Source organism: Condylostylus longicornis, unplaced genomic scaffold (assembly GCF_029603195.1).
Source record: "Condylostylus longicornis isolate FDR11 unplaced genomic scaffold, ASM2960319v2 ptg000027l, whole genome shotgun sequence".
NCBI classification, from domain to species: domain Eukaryota; kingdom Metazoa; phylum Arthropoda; class Insecta; order Diptera; family Dolichopodidae; genus Condylostylus; species Condylostylus longicornis.
The window spans coordinates 345,001-365,511 of NW_026577996.1; the positions used below are offsets into that span (position 1 = coordinate 345,001).

Genomic DNA, 20,511 nt, shown 5'->3' on the forward strand with positions numbered 1-20,511 from the left:
TGTTGCCAGACCTAAAGAGGACGGTGATACACTGCCAATACCAAATCTGCTAAAGGATTTTATGCGAGCATTTTCCATAATTTCTTTATCGAAAGGATTACATTTTTTTATTGAATCAGACCAAGCAGTTATTTGCGAAAAATATAGCTGACTTCGAATCGCATTGCAAAGAGCTTGCAGTGTCATACTTGGTGTAGATGGCCTAAAAAATAATTATTCACCATGCATTAATGCTGTAAATACCACATAAATAAATACTATACTTTACTTTACTATAAATAAAATAAAATACATATACTATGAATAAAAATAATATAGTATTTAAATTTGGAGTTTTTGTTTTCGAATTAAGTGATATTGGATAAAGTAACTTACGAATCTGTTTTTTCAATAATCCATTGCTCCATTAGTATTTCATCATTTTCTGGTCCCAAATAAACTTCAATGCAGATTGGATCAGACCTTGATAACATAACCTCCAATTGTCGGCAGTGCATTTGCCAATGAAAGCACTAAAACCAATAATATTTTAATTAAAAACAAAATTGAAAAAGAAAAAAATTTATTCTATCAATTACAATTTCGTTCAAATTTGCCATATCACAGATGTGCTCCTCAAACTCGGTCAATTGTCCTTTATTTCCATTAAGACCAATTTTTTTGAGGAATTGATCACAGTGTGGTCCCTGTTGGGGGTTAGCTTTTATTTTATCATTTTCCTTGCTATTGATATTATTACTTTTTATATTAATTTTTGAGTTAAGGTTGTTGGTCATTGTTGAAGATTTAACACCGTTATTTAAATCATTAATGAAATAATTATTATCTACTGAAGAATCCAAATCGATGCGTGTTTCATCATTACCATTTGGATTTACAGCATTGCAATCCCAATCTTCTGTAGTTTTACCCATGGATCGTGGTGAAGTCCACAAGCAATTAGAAGCTAATGACTGTAATGTATGAAGAAGATTATTATCAGAAATATGACTGTTTATAGTAGTTAAGCCACTGTTGTTAAATGTAGAAACTCTTTTGTTATTGCAATTGCTTCCTTCTACATTACTATTGCTTCCACTAAAATCACCCCTGTTAAAGCAACTACTTCCGGAAATCACATTTGTTTCGATGCCATTATTACAAAAATTTGGTGTAGATTTCCAACTACAGGAGGCACCACCAGATGGTTTCCATTGCGTGTTACGCGGCAAAATAGAAGACATATCATTATCAACATCATCGCCACTTGATGAATTGTCAGCAGACAAATCTGGTGAATCGACAGTAGAATTGCGATTAAGACTAGAAGGTCCACCAACAATGATTTTTTGATCAATAGCCAAGAAAGGATCTCGAGTTGCTCTAGGTGAAGACTGTCGCAATTGTGTCAACTTTTGCTTTATTCTTTGAAAATGTTGTACTGACGAATCTGACGGTATCAATATTGCTGAATTTGTTGATAGTACGGATGAACTAGATGTCGAGCTGGCAACTGACGTTGTCGATGACAATGAAGGTCTTTTCACGCTTAATGGAGACTTTGACCTTAATTGGTGTAGTGATCTCGAATTCGATGCTACAACTGCTGTTACCGCAGCTTCAAGTGCTGCTGCAGTTTTCAATGTGACAGCTAAATTTGTTGATAGTGGCAGTTCCGCAGAAGGATTTGTAGTTATATTTATTAATGGAACGTGATTTTGTTGCATCGTTGTGGAATTATATCCTGGTGGCATTAACAACACATGCTTCTTAGCATTTAGTGGTATAACGTAATCATCATCAGATAAGGCACGTCCCTCCAATATTAAAGATGCAATCCCGATTGTTGCTGATCCAACCGTCTGAGTGGTGTTATTTGAACTGTTCAGTGCTGTCGGTATCATTTTGAATATTCTTTTCTAACTTCGGCTATTTTTATAACAATTATTATTTTTTTTATTTGTTTGCTAATATTCTGAAAATAGAGAAGATTAGATTTTCTTAGGTTTTAAATAATAATGCTTTTTCATGTTATGACTTTCATTAAGTTATGATAACGGTTTTTTAAGAAAAGACTCGAAAAATCTAAAAATTACCTAAAAATTTTCATACTTATAAATTTTAAAGTAATACTGAATCATATTTTAACTATGGGCGCGAAAATTAGCGCCAAACTGGACAAACAAACGTGCAACCGACAGACTAAAGCAAGCGGCTTTTTTCTCAAAAAGAACCTTTTTAGCGGAATTGTGCCTGAGATCCATTACAGTGCTTTCGACATATTTCTTGCAAAGCACACGTATCTATTTTTTTTGTACTCCAATTATTCAGTTTTGATGTTGGTCGACTGACGCAAAGCGATCTCATTCAGCTGCATAACAGGGCAATTCAAAAGCGATAGTTCCAACCATTTTACAAGTTAAATAGATTTTATATATATAATAGTATATCACTTAAAAATTTATTAAGTTATGTTCGCATAGTCTTCTTTGCTCTAGAAGCTAATTTAATATTTGTATAATCATGAATTTGTGAAACTATGCTTTCACCTGACCACTTTAAAGTTGTTTTACATAGAAAAATTATGCGAAAAAGCAGGCAGTAGAATGCTAAAGTTTGCAATAGACTATGCAGACAATTTATGTTGGCTTAAGATTTTTATTTACTACTTTAACCATTTCATTCCTAACTTATGAATTGGAAAAAGTTTTTTGTGTGTTAAGAACAGCTTAGGATTAACATTAAAAAAAATTGTTTGTTTTACATGATAATAATAATTGAAATAATACTCTAAGCACGACTTCTGTAAATTTTTGGAAAAGCGTATAGAGATGATAACTGAATCTAATCTAGAATACAATAACTTAATAAAAAAAACACGTGGAAAAGGAAGGGTTAAATGAAAAAACAAAGTGTTAAATACGTACATATTTTTATTTCATCATATACATTTGTATGTACGTATATTAAAATAAATATACATAAAAGTAAGCAAAAACATAGAAAGTTAAAAAGGTTACACATAACTTATAACATAACATTCACATGGTGGAAAAAGAGAATAAAATTTTATTAATAGCAAAAGAGCCTTTACCACAATAGTTGCGGAAATAAATTGGCCCTATACATATCCACAAATGTACTCGTATGTATGGACATATACATATGTGCATAGGATTATGCTCATGTTCTGGTAATCACGACTCTAATACTATATTAAAGCTAATTTCCTTTTATTCTGTTAAATCAATACCATCCATGTTTTATAAGCTGTCTACTTATGTACATTAAAAAGGAGAAAGTTTCAGAATATTGCGAAACGATGTGACTACATTGACCATTTATAACACTTTTTATTAAATTTCCCTAAAGAAATCCGGCATTTAATGTCTCGATAAGAAAAACATTCTACCAACCTTCGTAAAAAAAAGAAAAGAATAAATGACTATAAAAATATGTACGTATATTACTGTGCAGTTCCCTTCTTAAAAGTGTTACACTCCGTCACTGATATATACATATGTATACATACATATAATTCTAATTTATAATATTATTACAAATCCATACATATTTATGATTTTTTATCTTAAAACTTAAATAAAAAAAAAATTTCACACCTTAACAGCACTGGTAAGTACGAATTAAAAAATTGATAATTTACACATACATATTTAAATGTACTATTTACGGAATTTACCATTGCAAGCATTATTTATGTACTTAAATATTTATACCTTTTAAACTTGCAACAGATAAGTCCTAATATCTTAATTTTTTTAAAATAAAATCTTCATTTCAAAGACTCAGTAAAAAAAATCTCATGAGCTCTTTGAGATCTTTAAAAAAGAAAGGTAATAAACATGCGTAATGACATATTACCAAAATCGACTTCTAGGTAAAGAATTAATTACAGCGGAAAATATCTAAAATTTTTTATCATGGAAGTGTCGTTACAATGCGTTGCCGATTAGATTGGCTTTTTGGTCAAATGTTTTTTTGTAAATTTTTAAAAATGTGGAAAAAACTGCACAAAATTCAATTCTCCAAACCTTCAGCAGCAGTAAAATCCTTAATATTGAAGATATTTTTGTATGTAAAATTTTAAAAATCTTATTTCGAAGTTTTGCACAAATAATATGACTTACAAAACCTACATTTTGAAGATAAATCTTCACTTTTGGTAGTACTGGGTCTTATATACAGAGTCGTAAAACGAAAATACGAAAAAGTTTGCGACATACAATGCTTTTAACTTAACCATAAAGAAACCAGAGGAAATTGTAAAGTTGATAGAAGTTGGTAAATATACATACATATGTAGGTATACTTGTATGTATAAATATTCATACGTACTTTCATTTTTGATTTTCTTAAAGAGTAACGATTAAAGAGTATTGATTAATGCTTTAAAATTAAGGAATTATAAATTCATAACGATGTCAATCAGGAAAACTGTAGGTATTCAAAATCCAAATATGTATATGCATATATGCGTTTACATGTATATATCATAAAATGTATACATGTGGAAGCAACGGTTAACACGCATACATAATATATTTGAGGTATCTATGTATATAATATGAGGAGATTTTATAATATGTTTTATTACTTTTCCAATTTCAATGATCTAACAATTTATACAAAAGATTCAAATTATTTCTTATTACATATAAACTTGCTTATATCGTTTTAATTGAATATGTGTACGATAAACGTGTGACGTATGAAATTGGCTACCCGTTTATGTGAAAATATACATATGTATGTATGTAGATATTTTTTAGAAAAAATAAATGTGCCAGTTTGGATGTAGTAGTACAAATTGACACACTTTTGAATTTTATTGTTCCTTTATTATGCCTTAATACAGTGGGGGCCTGAAAAATGTTCTTTTCATGAAGGTATATGAATCGTATAATATATCTATACCTTTTAATGCATATGTATTTCACAAATTTTTTTGAATTACATATATGTATGCACATATAAACCAAATATGATTAATTCTGTTTCACTAACGCTAATACTTACGCAATTAAATACTTTTTTATTAAATTAAATACAAAAAAATACTTTATTTTTTTTTTTACTTTTAACGTATTGTAAATCAAAACATAGTGACAAACTGTGTACGAGCTTTTAAGCTTTTTTGAGATGATGGTTTAACAAATAAAAAAATAAAAATATATTATGCGGAGCTATGTAATGTATGTATGTACATAAGACTGAATTATAATTACAATTTCTTTCAAAAACACGATATGTACCTATCTAAATAAAAAATGTACGAGTACGTAAATATCTACTACATTTCGTATTTAATATGTAGGGATATGTATTTTAACAAAGAAATTTTAGTTCTTATAAACATATTAGCTGAAATGTTTTATGTCATACGTAGTTATAAATAAAAAAATCATATGCATAAGAAAATCAGATCAGTCATTTTGCCATACAAAAGTATATCTATAAATATATGTAAACATATACATATATTCGTTTCCATTAGGGAATTATTTTTTCAAATGGGTTAGTTGAAAAGTGACAACAGCGCATATGGAACGCAAAATAAAAATGAACGTATGTATGTGTGTTATGGCATAATCTTGAAATTTTAACAGGCATAAAGGAAATTAAGCAACATGTGTGTTAGTATACAAAAATCTTTGTGTTTGTTTCGTGTTTACTAAAAACAACAAAATCATATGTTTTTTGTATATAAACAAAGAAACAATAATAATAATAATAACGAAAAAATATACCCACCCAAAAAAATAACAAATGAAAAAACAAAAGTATAAATGTAGTATAAAATATGCAGATAAGAAAAAAAGAATAACTACTTTAAAAAGATGTAATATTATATATGTAAATATGTAATTTAACATAAGCACTATAAAATCAATAATTACCTACTTGCTACTTAATTATTATTTATGTCGCTTAAGCTATTAGTAACACGCTAGAATAATATGCTCAGAAATTTTCTTTATATAAATATAAGTACATAGCTATGTATATAGTGCAACTTGCAAATAATCTTTCGAAAATATAAATATGTATGTATTTGCAAATAATAATAAAATATTTTTAAAAACAATACTAAGCAAATAACAAAAGGTTAACTTTTTAACATAAATTAATTTTTTCAATCAAAAGCTGTTTAGATATGTAACGTATGTAAATAAGTACACCTCACTTTTTGTTAAGGTGGAAGATCCGTGTAAGTTATTCTTTTGAATCAGATAAATATATATGTATATACATATAATTTATGTACATATGTGTTTGTTTCGGTTATGATGAATTTAGTTAATTTTAATTTCAAAAAAACAAGCTTGAAATATTTTTTGGAAATTGTCTTCAAAAATTTCTTAGTTTATTGTTTTTAAGAACTACAGATAAAAAGTAAAATTTAAAAGACAATGTTTTTAAAGTAACTTTGATGAAATGAAATAAAAAATAAATGCCATTGTTGCTAAAAATTTTTTTTCGATATTTACTAGTAATGCAAATAGAATCGATTTGTACCAACTTACAGAATCATTGGTAAAATGTGAACCTGATCTACATTAGCGTAACTAAATCCACAGAAGATCCTAAACTACATCCTGTTAAACTAAGGTTAACAACAAATAAAACATATTTAAAACGCAATATGTACATGTATGTTTAGTAAAATGTTTGTTTTGATAAAACAAATTTACTTTTTAATTTCTGTATTTACCCAGAAATTTTGTATGAGTGATTGATGTACGTTTTATATCCCTTGCAAACAAGCTTTGTTGGCAAGGGAAGTGAAACGTACAATATGTCAATCATTATAAACACTCATCCTTAAACAACGAAAAATTTAGCAACATTAAAAAATGATTAAGTTTGGAATGATTAAGTTTTTGAATAGTACAACTAAAAATAATGTAACATGCACTTTGGAAATTAGAAAACTATTAAAAGAAAAAAGGAAAATAAGAAAAGTGTGGCAGCACTCCAGACATCCTGATGACAAAACCAAACTTAATCAGTTAAGTAACAGATTAAAGAACCTCATCAAGTCTACTAAAAATGCAAACATATCAAACAAATTACAAAAGCTAACAGCGTCCAAAGATAGTGATTACTCCTTATGGAAGCTAACCAAAAGCATATGTCGTCCTAAGTTAGAAATACCTCCCTTACAATCACAGGATTTAAGTTGGATTATCTCTGACCAAGATAAGGCAGATTCTTTTGCTAATTATCTAGAAAAAGTCTTCGTACCATTACCTAGGCAAACATGGCAAGAAAATATTATCTATAGAGGTGAAGAATCTACTGGAATTGAAAGAATTAACAAAATAAAAATGGGTGAATTAAAATTAGAAATAAAAAATACAAAGAATGATAAGGCCCCTGGTTATGACCTAATTACAGGAAGGATATTAAAAGAATTACCATCTAAAGCCATTAAAAAATTACTATATATATACAACGCCATGTTACGGTTACGTTTTGTACCTAGGCAGTGGAAAGTGGCGGAAGTACTAATGATTCTTAAACCGTCAAAACCTGCTACCAAAATAGATTCATACAGACCAATATCATTGCTTCCCATATTGTCTAAAATATTTGAAAGATTGTTGCTCAACCGAATCGCACCTATAATAAATGATAAGAGGCTGATACCCGATCACCAATTTGGTTTTCGTCGTCATCATTCAACAATTGATCAAGTTCATCGATTAACATGTTGGATAGAAAGCGCTTTAGAAAAAAAAGAAATCTGTTCAGGTGTATTCCTAGACGTTTCCCAGGCTTTTGATAAGGTTTGGCACAAGGGTCTGTTATTCAAAATTAAGAGAGACTTACCGAAGCCGTATTATGAAATTCTAGCCTCCTATTTAACAGAAAGACATTTCAGAGTGAAGCAAAATAATGAATTTTCGGCTTTCAAAGAAATAAAGGCAGGAGTGCCCCAGGGTAGCGTCCTAGGTCCTATATTATATTTATTATACACCAATGACATTCCAAGAGATGATACCACTCTCATGGGAACATTTGCAGACGACACAGCTATCATGGCTACTGGCATCACCTCTGCTGAGTGTGTAGAAAAGCTGCAATCGAGCCTAGACAAAATTGAGCTATGGACCAAGAAGTGGAGAATTAAATTAAATGGAAATAAGTCAATGCATGTATTTTTTACTAATCGAGAGTTTCAACCGATAAATGTACACTTAAGCAATGTAATAATTCCTATTTCCAACAACGCTAAATACCTAGGCATGAATTTAGATGCAAAGTTAAAATGGAAAGAACATATAAAAAAGAAAAAAGAACAAATAAACTTAAAAGCACGACAACTAAACTGGCTTATTGGAAGAAATTCAGAAGTTAATCTACATAATAAACTTTTGATATATAAACAAGTAATCAAACCCATTTGGACCTATGGTATTCAACTGTGGGGATGCGCGAAAAAAACAAACACACATATCATCCAACGATGCCAAAACAAAATTTTAAGAACCATCACCAATGCACCATGGTTTATCCGTAACGATACTTTACATAGAGACCTGGGAATAACCACAGTAGAAGAAGAAATTAAAATCAATGCTACAAAGCACCGAAATAGACTTCAAAATCATCAAAACATTAATATGATCCAGATTATCAATGAGAACAATGAAATTATGAGAAGACTAAAAAGAACAAAGCCACTGGACTTAGCGCTTTAACTAAATAAAAGTTTAACAACTTATCCACATTGGGACAACTCATCAATGGATGGAATCCCACAAACCGTGATATAATTTTACGAAAACTAAATTGCTAGATAAACCTTTTGGGCTTAGTTGCAGTATACATATATAAATAAAAAAAAAAAAAAAAAAAGTTTGGAGCAAATATAATATATACACATACTTTTATATTTTGAATGTAAATATCTCGAGTTTGAGAGAGCTAGAAAGAATAAAAGAGGCCATGTACATATATATATATATGTTATGGGAATGAGGAGAGCTCCTTTTTGAAAAATGGTTCGTATTTGATTTAAAAAGAGGCAATTTGTTTTACTTTTTAGAACTTTTTCAAAAGTTTTTAAAAAAAAAAGTGCATCTGTGGACATGTTTACAAAGCTTCTACACCCTTGAAGATAGAAATCTGAAATTTTATATGTATATAGATCTTTACTAGGAATTTATTTCCGTAGAACAAAATTTTTACCTACCTCACCCCCTCTAAAAGTTATACCCCCCCTAAAACCCTTTTTTTGCAAACGCAGAAAGGTAGTGGCTTGCTTCTCCTATCTTGGCATACTATAGTTAAACTTTAAAAAACAAAATGGCTGTTCAAATTTACCGTTATCTAAAATCTGTTTTTCCAAATTTTTGATGACGTTTTCCTTCTAGACCCCAGGTTGTAGGAGCTTTTAGATACTAATAAATAGTTTATTTCGTTAGAAAATTTTTTTCCATCTCCACCCCTCTCAAGTCATCCGTTCTCGAAATTTGTAAAATTTGAATTTTTGACATTTTATATATTATTTTGACGAAACCGCAAGCTTTTTCAAATCTCTATGTGACATTAAAAAATACGTGACATTAAAAAATACAATTATTTTTCCTAACTCACACAAATAACCCTTAAAATCGTGCATTATGTTTATCTCTCTTTAAATTAAATTTTGCCTTATTTCAAAGACTGCATAAATCGTTCATCCTAAATATATGCAATCCTAGAAGTAAATTCGTTTATGAATGAAAAAATTTTTAATAGTGTTGTAGATATACATAGACTGTATTTAAAAGCAGTATTTCACTAATTGTTGAAGGGAAAAGTGCTACAATACAAACCATTTGACCCAACTTTATTTAATACTTTTTTTTCAGAAAGAGATTTGTGCTCATCCCCATGTCATATCAATTAAGTATGAAAAAATTGAAAGTGAGCATCATCAAGTTCGGCTTTTGATTTTATAACTACATACATATGTATGTATGTTAATTATGTATTATGAATACTTAAATTTTTGCACGCACTTACTTTCATTGATATTTATACGTACATATGTACCTAGTTATTTCAAATCAATAGTCAACGTTTCTTAAAATTCGACATACTTTCATACATAAGTTTATAACTATAAATTATTGATTACGTGTTTCGCTTAGGACTTTGATATTTCAATTTTTCATACACACATATACAATGTATGTATGATGCATTTTAACTATTCAATGCTATTTTTGCCATCCTTGCAAAATTTATTTTTATAAACTTTTTTTGAACAAATATATGTATGTATATATGCACGTACTCACATATTTTGAACAAATACTTTTTTCTATTGTGAATATGTTTCTCTACAAACATACGTACATACATAACTAAATAGTAAGAATTTCAAATAATATACATATATAGATGATGTATGTATATATGCACATATGTATAGATGTGTATACAATAATTTGATTCTTTGTTCCATTCGCACAAAAAAAAATTTTTTATATGTATTATATTTTCATATTTTATTTGGCAGTTTCGTGAAACATATGTTTTTTGGAAAAAAATACAGTATGCTATACATATCGCAATAAAACATGATAAAAATACATAAATTCGGCAACAATGCATGATGTTATTTTATATTTTTTCTTATTTCTTCATTTGAAAGGTTTTTGCATAAATATAACATTACAGTTTACAGTCAATCTAATACAAGAACACATCAGAGTTTATATGTAGTTATATTGTATAAAATATGCCAGTTATACAGTGTATATACATACGTACTCGTTTATTCAATATTGTATTTATAGAAATGATGCATACTCATGTTGTATGCATTTAGATTTTACAACAAAATGCACTTGCTTTTATATTAAAACTGGGTATTCACTAATGTATATATATATACTTATATGTTGTATGAACGTTGTAATTGTCGTTTTTATAGATGCATCCGTACATACATTATTATGTAAATACAAATGTAAATTGTAATTTTTAACAAAAATTAAATCTTTTCAAATTTTAATTACATGAATGCATATATACGTGTATAAAGACTTATTTTTACATATTTATGTACAAATGTATGTGTTTTTACATTTTATATTAACAAAAAACCACGATATGTATGTACATACATATGTATTTACACACTATTGAACTACTTGAAATTTAGCGATGAGCTTTTTCAATTTATCAACTTTATAATATGTATGTACAAACATACAAACACATGTATGTACATATGGACACATAAAATTTTCATTAGATATTTTTTTTTATTAAAATTTAAATTATATGATTCAATAAAAAAGCCATCTCCCATATAATATTTTTGTTATAAAATATGCTTCATATTTATTATCTTTATTTTACATTATAATTTATTTAATTAAAATTTTTTACTTTGTTAAAATTATTTGTAAAATATACATTAAGCTGGTAGCTTTATATAATTATGTAGTGTACATACATATGTAACTTGGTTGAAAAATATATGTAGTGTATGTATGTGTGTATAAATGTATAGATTTAAGACAATTTGAGTATAGTACTAAGAAAATTCAGAGTATTTAAAGAAATTAAATGAGAATTAAAAAAATTAATTTACAAATTAAGTAGAACAAACATACACAAATAATCAATTTTGTTCAAAAAAACCATAAAAAATTTTTCAATTACGCAATTCTTAAGTTGCGTAATTGAAAAATAAAATAAATCTTAGTTCATTTTATATTTAATCGAATAACATTTGAAAACTTTAATTAATGTAAAATTTATATTAAATTAAAGAAAAATTATTATGCCTGTAGTGCGGAGACACATATACAATTTTCATGTTATACTAATTCTGTATTGGCATTAAATTCAACAATCAATTTCGTTATTTTTGTGGTTTTTTTTATTTCCAATAAAAAATCTTCTCTTAATTTATTAATTTTTTCTTTTCATTTTCAAAACACAATTACAAAGAACTATTACTGTATATTTTTTTCCTTCTTTTCTGTATTAAAGGATACTTTTTATTTTATTTTTTATTCTTATTTTCCTATTGAAGGACGAAAAAGTATAGGTAAAGAATTAGAGGTTTAAACATTAAAAAAATACTTCTTTTACTAATTTTTCTTTTATTAAAAAATAATTATTAAAAGAAACAATAATAAGAAAAAACATTTTACTACATAAAAAACACTTTACTCTGTAATTATTGGTAACCATTGCGAAATTGAAACAATATGAATCATTAAAAATAAGTCAGAAGTTTAGTTAGTTTTTATATATAAGTTAGATATCTTAACAATTGTATTTAAGTAGAGACAATAATTAAAATATTTACTGCACATAATAAAGTATTTAATATTTCTTTTCTTTTAGCTTTTAATTGCAACAAGTGCTCTAATTTCTCAAATGACAAATTTAGCATTTTCTCACCTTATTTATTTTGGTGTTTCAACAAAATAGAAACGTGTATTTTTTCCTCTTTATTTATTTTTTACATAAAACGAAACAGCCACACACTACGCTGAAGCACTATTGGAGCAACCAAAAAATTAATTTTTACTTTTCTGTAAAATAAAAATAAATGATACCTACATTTAAGTATTTTATAAAATGTGTGCACAAACTATAAATATTCATAAGTTTTTATACTATAATTATGCGATATTTGCATATATATATATACATATACATACATGGCTATATGTACATAAACTACATAATTAGTAATTACATATATGTATTAAACTTCCAGTATGTGCAGAAGAAGTTTAAATTTCAAAAGTAAAAAGAACAAATTAGATAACAGGAAGATTTATTTCTCAAATTAAAAGGAGGGATTAATTATATAATTCCTTTTTCAATGCATGTATACTTATTATAAACGAGACACACATATAAGTATATTATAGATATACATATGTATGTGAAATAAAATAACCAAGAGATCAAGGATTGCCAAACCCAAAGTATCCAAATCACAAGCGGTTTTTTTAACTGATTTCTCTAGATGTCCTGTAAAAATTTTAAGAATTTTTTTATATTTGCTGTAGAAATGCTAGCAAATTGCCGAAAACTGCATAATTTTTAGCGAGCTCGTCAAATTATATTTAATCAATGTTGATCATTCTCTTTGATACAACTGGTTCGCTTGTTTCGAATTTTTTATTGGTTACAAAAGGCCTTACTCAAATGAGAAAAAAGGAAAATATTGAACTATTGACAGCTTTATTTCAAATTATATACTTATGAGAATACACTTCTAAGAAACTTTTGTAATTTTTGGTGCAGGAATCTTAATATAGTTTCAAACAATTTCATTCATACAACAATCCCACAAATATTTTTGAACATGTATTTTCAATGAGTAATGGAAAATTTACCTCAATCTATATTTCAGGTTTTCCACTAATTATTTCGGCTCAAAGTTAAAATTTAGTAATAATTTTAATAAATAAGCGCTGTGTCTGAGTAATTGTGTATTGTACTGCACTTACATTTCCTGTTAAGCTCCTTACTTAAATACATTTTTTCTTATAAATACATATTTTGTGCGCATACATTTGAGGTACCTGCAAGACAATTTATTTAAGTATATAGCTTATACTTAAATATAAAAAGTCTATAAGTATATAAATGTTAACAATTATTACTTTAATTTAAAGAAATTCTAGATGTACATATGTATGTATTACTAAGTCATATTAGTGAATATAGGGAACATAGGGAACAAATCAAAGTAGCAAAGTAGATTCGGAAAATGAGAAACTTTACTTCATCTAGTGTTTTGCTGCATTCTAGTTTCCTGTCATTTCGAAATAAAATATATAAGTACACATTTGCAAGAAAGCCTTAATAAAAAGCCATTCAACTTACATTGAGGGTCAACAACATTGCATTTTCTGTCATTTTTTTGTTTTACTCTTACTTTTATTTTTGTTTTTATTATTCTTTTTGTTTATTTATTTGGGTTTATGGTTTCATAAATATACACACTATTACCTAAATATACATATAAGTCGTAAATTGGTTTTAATAAGTACTTAAGTAAAATATAAAAAATGAAGTAATTAAATTATTTTGGGATGGATGTTTTAATACATACTAAACATACATATGTATACTACCATAAAAATTTGTTAACTTTTCGAAATGATAAGATTCTATACATCAGTAAAAAAAAGTTTCTAAAATTCTTCTTGTGACAAATAAATTATGAAATGTAAATTGAGGTTGCATGAGCTTAGACTTTGTACATTAATTTTTTTACAAATATTTATAGAAACTTTGAGACACATCCGGATTTCCATATAGCATTGCTCCGAAAATTATACTTAGTTTAGTTTATAGTTTATTCCTTTTAGACTTATGTTTTTATGTAGTAAAGACATAATACTATTATTAAATGCTGCGTACAGACTTAAAATTTTGCCCTAGCTGCGTAAAAATGTTTTAATTATTTTATTTTTATGAAGAATTTCAATTCTAAAATAATGTGAATAGAGTACACAGGATAAATGAAAATCAGAAACAAAATTATATGCTATTGTTAGCAGATAACCGACCGTAATGTGTGTTGCCTAGTTAAGAGAAAGTGTCACAAAAGATTATGAAAAATCGTTTTAATCTCTTCTTTCCAATTGAAAGTTAGTTAGCTTTTAGTTAACATACATAGAAAAGTGTTAATTTGGCACTCAAAAATTAAATATCAAGAAATTACAAAAAATCCGTTCGTAGATAAGGTAAAAATGTAAAATGGGTCTCTAGTTCGGTTTCCGAGCTCCGATCTTTCCAAAAAAATCATATGTTCATTGTTTTAATACACTTAATTTAAATATAAAATTTCAAGGAAATTCACTTATTATTTCTCTTTATATGCGCAAAAATGTAAAATCGGTCAGCAAAAAATTCCAGTTCAACTTTTCGATATCCCAAAAGTTGATCAACCCGTGACCGATATTCTTAAAGATCTTTTCGATTTTAAAGACACAAGAAAAAAGAAAAAATTGATTAAGTTAATAGAGTGAAAAATGTGAATAAATTTAAAATACTATGTAAAATTTACCATTTTTAAAGAAATGAATCAAACATTTTATGATAACTCAATTTGTGAAAACATTAATTGTATTAATGTCACAACACACTCTTATGTAGAGTTCAATAAACCTCTGAATTTATTTTCGAAATAAAAGATAATCTTAAATTAGAAAAGATTCATACACACATAAATAAAATTTACTTAAATACTGTTCTAAAAATAACCGAAATATTTGTATATAATTGCGTATGTTTAAATATACATACATATGTTAATATTCATTTAAATATAATATATGTAGACACTTTAAAATAATTGACAAATTTTCCTTATCGCGAAGTTTTTGCAATTTCAGCTAATCATCCAGTATTCAATGATTCAAAACTAAAAGTGAAAATGTAATATTTAATAAACTGCTACAAAATTCGGCACGGGACCTTAAAAAGTCTTTAAAAATTTTTGAAAAAGTGTAATTTAAGATAAAATAAAAAGAGTATTAATTTTTTAGCACATTGCAAGAGAAACTTGATTTTCCATATGCATGATACGAGTATTAACTTAGTTATATTTTTATTTTATTCTTTTTGGAAATCCAAATTAAAATTGGTCACTCCATCTTTTTTAGTAGGGTTTTTTTGGTAATTTTTTATTTTTGTAAATATTTAAACATTAAAATACATTTGAGCAACTTTCAAAACTCTCTTTTTTGTCTAATGCGAAAAGAAATTTTAAAATTAAGCCATTTCCAAAAATTTTTCATGAAAAAATCGGTGAACAAACTTAAAAATCATGATATTACTTACTAATTATTAAATTTCGATCTTGTAACAGAATTACTACGATTTGCACTAACGCTTCTGGGAGCATTTATTTACTAAAAATTTATAAGTATAATATTTAAAATTGCAAAATATATGTATGTATATATGTATAACTTAATATAAGTTATTAGCATTTATTTACTAAAAATTTATAAGTATAATATTTAAAATTGCAAAATATATGTATGTATATATGTATAACTTAATATAATAAATATGTATAACTCTATATAATAATCCAAAACTTTTCAGAAATAATTTGAATGAAAAAAAAGATTAAATATTTTGTTAAACAGAAGTTCAAAATAAAACATAAAAATCTTTTGACATTGTCTGAAACTGATAAAAATTGATTTAAAAAAAATTATATTTAATATACATATGTATGTACATACATACATACATAATTAGATTTTTCATGAGTTCAAATTTTATAATGTAAAATAAGGGAGCATAGGAAATTTTTGAATATAATGTGCAAAAATTATATAAATTAATTTTTTTTAAATAAAACTTTTGATTTTTGAAGTTATTTCTCACATAATTGAGCTAGTGCTTTTATAGATAATAGCAAAAATACTTCATGAATACATGCAATTAATGAACAATTCGAAATAATTGTATAAAAAACTAGAATGCAAATTTAAAAAAAAACAATTTCGAACATCAATTACAATTGTTTGCATGAAGCCGTGCTTAAGTTTAATTAACTACAATAAATAAAAAGCTCCGGCAACGAAACATTTGATAGAATATAAAATATCTAAGAAAACAACTTTTATTTAATTGATTTTTTTTTGGAACTAATAAAGGAACAGGTTTAACGCTTTTGAAATCAAAAAAGTGCTAAGTACTCGTCCTTATTTTTTGAAAATTCAAGGAATCAAAGTTGAACAAAATATTTCTAACCACGGTTTCTCAAGAAAATTTTAAAATCTATTTTTTAAAAAGGTAAAGCTGGTATCAACAATTTTATATAATTATAAAAGTACTTATGTAGGTTCCCACATTTTTAACCCTAACCTAAGATCATTTTTTATTTTATTAAATTCAGTACATATTATGTTTTTTGAAATGAACATACAAAAATCACTATAAATTTAATAACGGGCAACATAATTATAATATTAAATGAATGTATATAATCATATATGTACGTATATGTATATATAAATGCATGTCATTATATAACTATAGTATTTGTTTAAAATTATTTGATAAATACCTGTTTTCCCAAGGTGTAATTTACTCTCGTATATATATTTCTGTTTTCGTCTTCTTATGGCTGTATATTTGTTCCTAACGTTTTCGTCTACTCTTTTGTCCAATTTTTTATTTAGAACTTACCTAACAGAGCTAACTCCCTATTTTAATTCGTTTTTCTTTTTTTTATTCACAAACAACACACCAACTTTGTTTCAAATTCTTTTTTGCTATTTGATATTTTTTACACAACACTACATTATATGGTACTACATATGCAATTGTTAGCTGAAAATTTTTCATACAAATTTTTCATCGACCTCTTTTGAAAACTTTGAATTTTTAAAAATGTAAAAATAAAAATATTTTTACTTTGTTTTACAAATTCAATAAAATTGATTGTTTCTTGATTTTTTGTGATATTCTTGACTTTTTATGTATGGTTTTTATTTTCGGTTAGAAAAACAAGAGTAGTGTCTCAGGATTTTATTATAATTTTTTTTGCAAAAAATTTCATTTTGTGAATAAATGTTCCTATGAATATATTTTTGCTAAATTTTGTATATGTACTGTTCTTTTTTCTTATGGAAAATTTTCATTCCACCGTTAGCAAGAAATCCAAAACATTTTTATTTTTAATATCGATATTAACTGCTTTCATTGTTTAGCTGGCTGTATAATAAAATTTTTGACAGTCATATGGAAAGTTTTCTATGTGTTTGTAAAACATTTGTTAAGTAAAACAGTGTGAAATACTTATAAATATTATGTAGCAACATTTGTCAATCTGTTATAATATACTAAAGTTGAATTTTCAAGTTCTTCAAAAAATTGTTGTTTTTTATTTTTTTTGATATTTTACTGCCTATGCTGACTATATTATGCTTCTGATATTTTACTGACTATATTAATTTGATTTTTTAAACTTATTTTTTTTTGAATAAATTGACAGCAAATAACAAGTAAACAACAACAAAAAACAAATTCTCCAATACGTAGTATAGAAACAAAATTATATTTATAAAACAGAAAAAGCATGTGTATGCATGTAAAATAATTTTTTTCCAATTTGCTTTCAAAAATTAAAATTTTCAATCATATTACATGGCTCGTCTTTCAATAAATATTTCTATTTCTTCTTTTGTTGTTTTCCAAAGAAGTTTTTAAGAAATTTGAAGTTAGTGAATAATAAAGATTGCTAATTTTTTGATTATTTGCTCTTTTTCTTGATTATTAATTTTGTCTTAATTACTTTTATTGTCGCATGATGATTGATGTTATCAACCCTACCTAGTTGTAAAAATGATTAATGATTGGTAGGCAAAACCAAAAACAGCGTCTCACAGCTAATTTCACCGTTCCACACTTGGGCGTGAATGTGAACCTTAACTTCTCCAAGCACTTGTTCCTTGCAAAGAAATGTTTAAGATCTTATACCATAAATAACCTTCCTTGCGGCTACTTTGTCTTATCTACGTATACAAAAAGTAAAACCGTAAATAATATTGGTTTTTTGTCAGCTGGAGAATGTGAATCATATGCGATTTCACTAAAAATCAACAAATTTTTTCATAGTTCATTATTCTTTCGTGATATATTTTCAAACGTAATATACATTTAACACTCATTTTTACGTCAATATTATTTATTGATATTTTATGCTTTAAGCATATAATAAAGTTTTATATAGATGTATTTGTATATTTCTTACTTTATGTATTTTTTCTATATTATATTCGTTCAAATGACCTTAAAATTTTTTTTCTTTTTGCTTACATAAAACTTTATTTCTTTAAACACAGATCGAAAAAGGGTAATTTAACAGATTTTTATACAAAATAAATATTATAAGGTTAAATAGATAATATTAAATAAAGTCCAAAATTAACTTATATACTTTGTCTTTTTTATTCACACTATATCTAAACACAACTTCTTTGTAGTCTACTTGTAGTCCAAATTTTCACTTAACAAAGAAAATTTTTAAATGTCTGAAAAAAAATTTCTCTTTGAAAAGAAACGATAATGAACTTTCGAAAAAATATTGATTTTCAAAACTTTTTTCTAATTGATTCTACAACGTAAGAATTCAATCCGCATAAAAATCAATTAAATTAAATATAACTTATACCCTTCAAAATTTATTATTTTAATATTACAGAAAACGACCCGTTTATAAAAGAAACTCCAATATCCGTCCCTCTATCGATCTACTCGAAATTCCAAATTGAAATGTCAGAAACTGTCAAACGCCAAAATACATTGCCAAAAAGTAAAATTGTACATACCTAAATAAGGTAAAAAATAACTTGTATCAACATTGTTGCTGCAAGTTATTTAACAGCTGATTTAAGAATAGTGTAACCGTTTTTGGGAAAATATACACAGTTGTCTTCATATTTATATTTGTCAAATATATTTGCAACAAACATATCAAATATAAATTTATTTTCCGTATATTTTTCCAGCAAAAATTTTGACAATCTATTTTATTCACGATTTAACATTTTAAAAGGCTTTGAAAATCTTCAATTATCTTGTATTTTGAAGTTTTGGACAATTTCCCATAACCATATAACAAAGTTTTGACATCTGATTACCAAAACATTTTCTGTCTCATTTTTCAAAAAAATATTTTCAAAAAAAATTTTTTGTTAACTTCAGTTTCATTTCAACATTGCTGTCAAAACTTTGATGTTAAGATATAAATGTAATACTAATTCGTAGATTTAGTCTGATGTGTGATTGGCGCGTTATATTTTAATTGAAATCAAATCGTATCTCTGACGAAATTATCGTAAACTTGTTAATGATAATAACCAATGAATAATAAATGTTCTATGTTGCTTTTTAGATGAAAACAAAAGTTTAGGTGCTTTTGCCCCTGCAGGGGCACGGCACACGGCATGCAATTGTCAAAAAAAGTTGGTTCTACATTTATAAATGATTTCTTATAAACTTATAAATTTTTAACCAAAAGTTTTTTGTAGATGCATCATTGATATTTTTGTGGAATAATATATTTTACATACAAATAGGATTTTACACAAAAAGTTTACCAATTTTTTGATTAAATATTAAAATCAAAAATTTTACTACTATTTTTCCTACTATTTTAATAATATAGCGGTTATTGTAATATATATATTGTGATTTGTTTAATATTTATATGATATTAGTAGCATCATATATTAATTATATATTAGTAGCATATATATTAATTATATATATACTAAAATTATTAATTTGGAAGCGGCACATATTAAAACAATATTCTTGCTATGTTTTAAATAACGCAAAATAACAAGACAAATAACGGTTAAAGGAAATAACTTCAAAATACCTAAATTAGAAAATAGTAAAAAAAATAATATGTATATTGTATGTAAACAAAGTCATAAGAAAGCTTTACAAACTTTATAAAGTTTTGATGAGCAAATTGTTTGGTATAATATTTTTTTGAAA

General features: G+C 26.2%; 1 protein-coding gene across 1 annotated transcript in view; it reads right to left on the reverse strand.

Moving 5' to 3' along the window:
- LOC129607590 (protein Atossa) overlaps positions 1 to 19,259 on the reverse strand; it is a 27,496-nt gene extending 8,237 nt beyond the window's left edge. The window contains exons 1-5 of the mRNA XM_055518684.1: positions 17,069 to 19,259; positions 12,418 to 12,551; positions 579 to 1,954; positions 376 to 512; positions 1 to 202 (exon numbers count right to left, since the gene is read on the reverse strand). The exon at positions 1 to 202 is cut by the window's left edge and continues 1,117 nt beyond it. Coding sequence (XP_055374659.1) covers positions 1 to 202; positions 376 to 512; positions 579 to 1,883 — 1,644 coding nt within the window. The 5' untranslated portion in view covers positions 1,884 to 1,954; positions 12,418 to 12,551; positions 17,069 to 19,259. The remainder of the gene's footprint in view (positions 203 to 375; positions 513 to 578; positions 1,955 to 12,417; positions 12,552 to 17,068) is intronic.
- Positions 19,260 to 20,511: the final 1,252 nt, after the last annotated feature.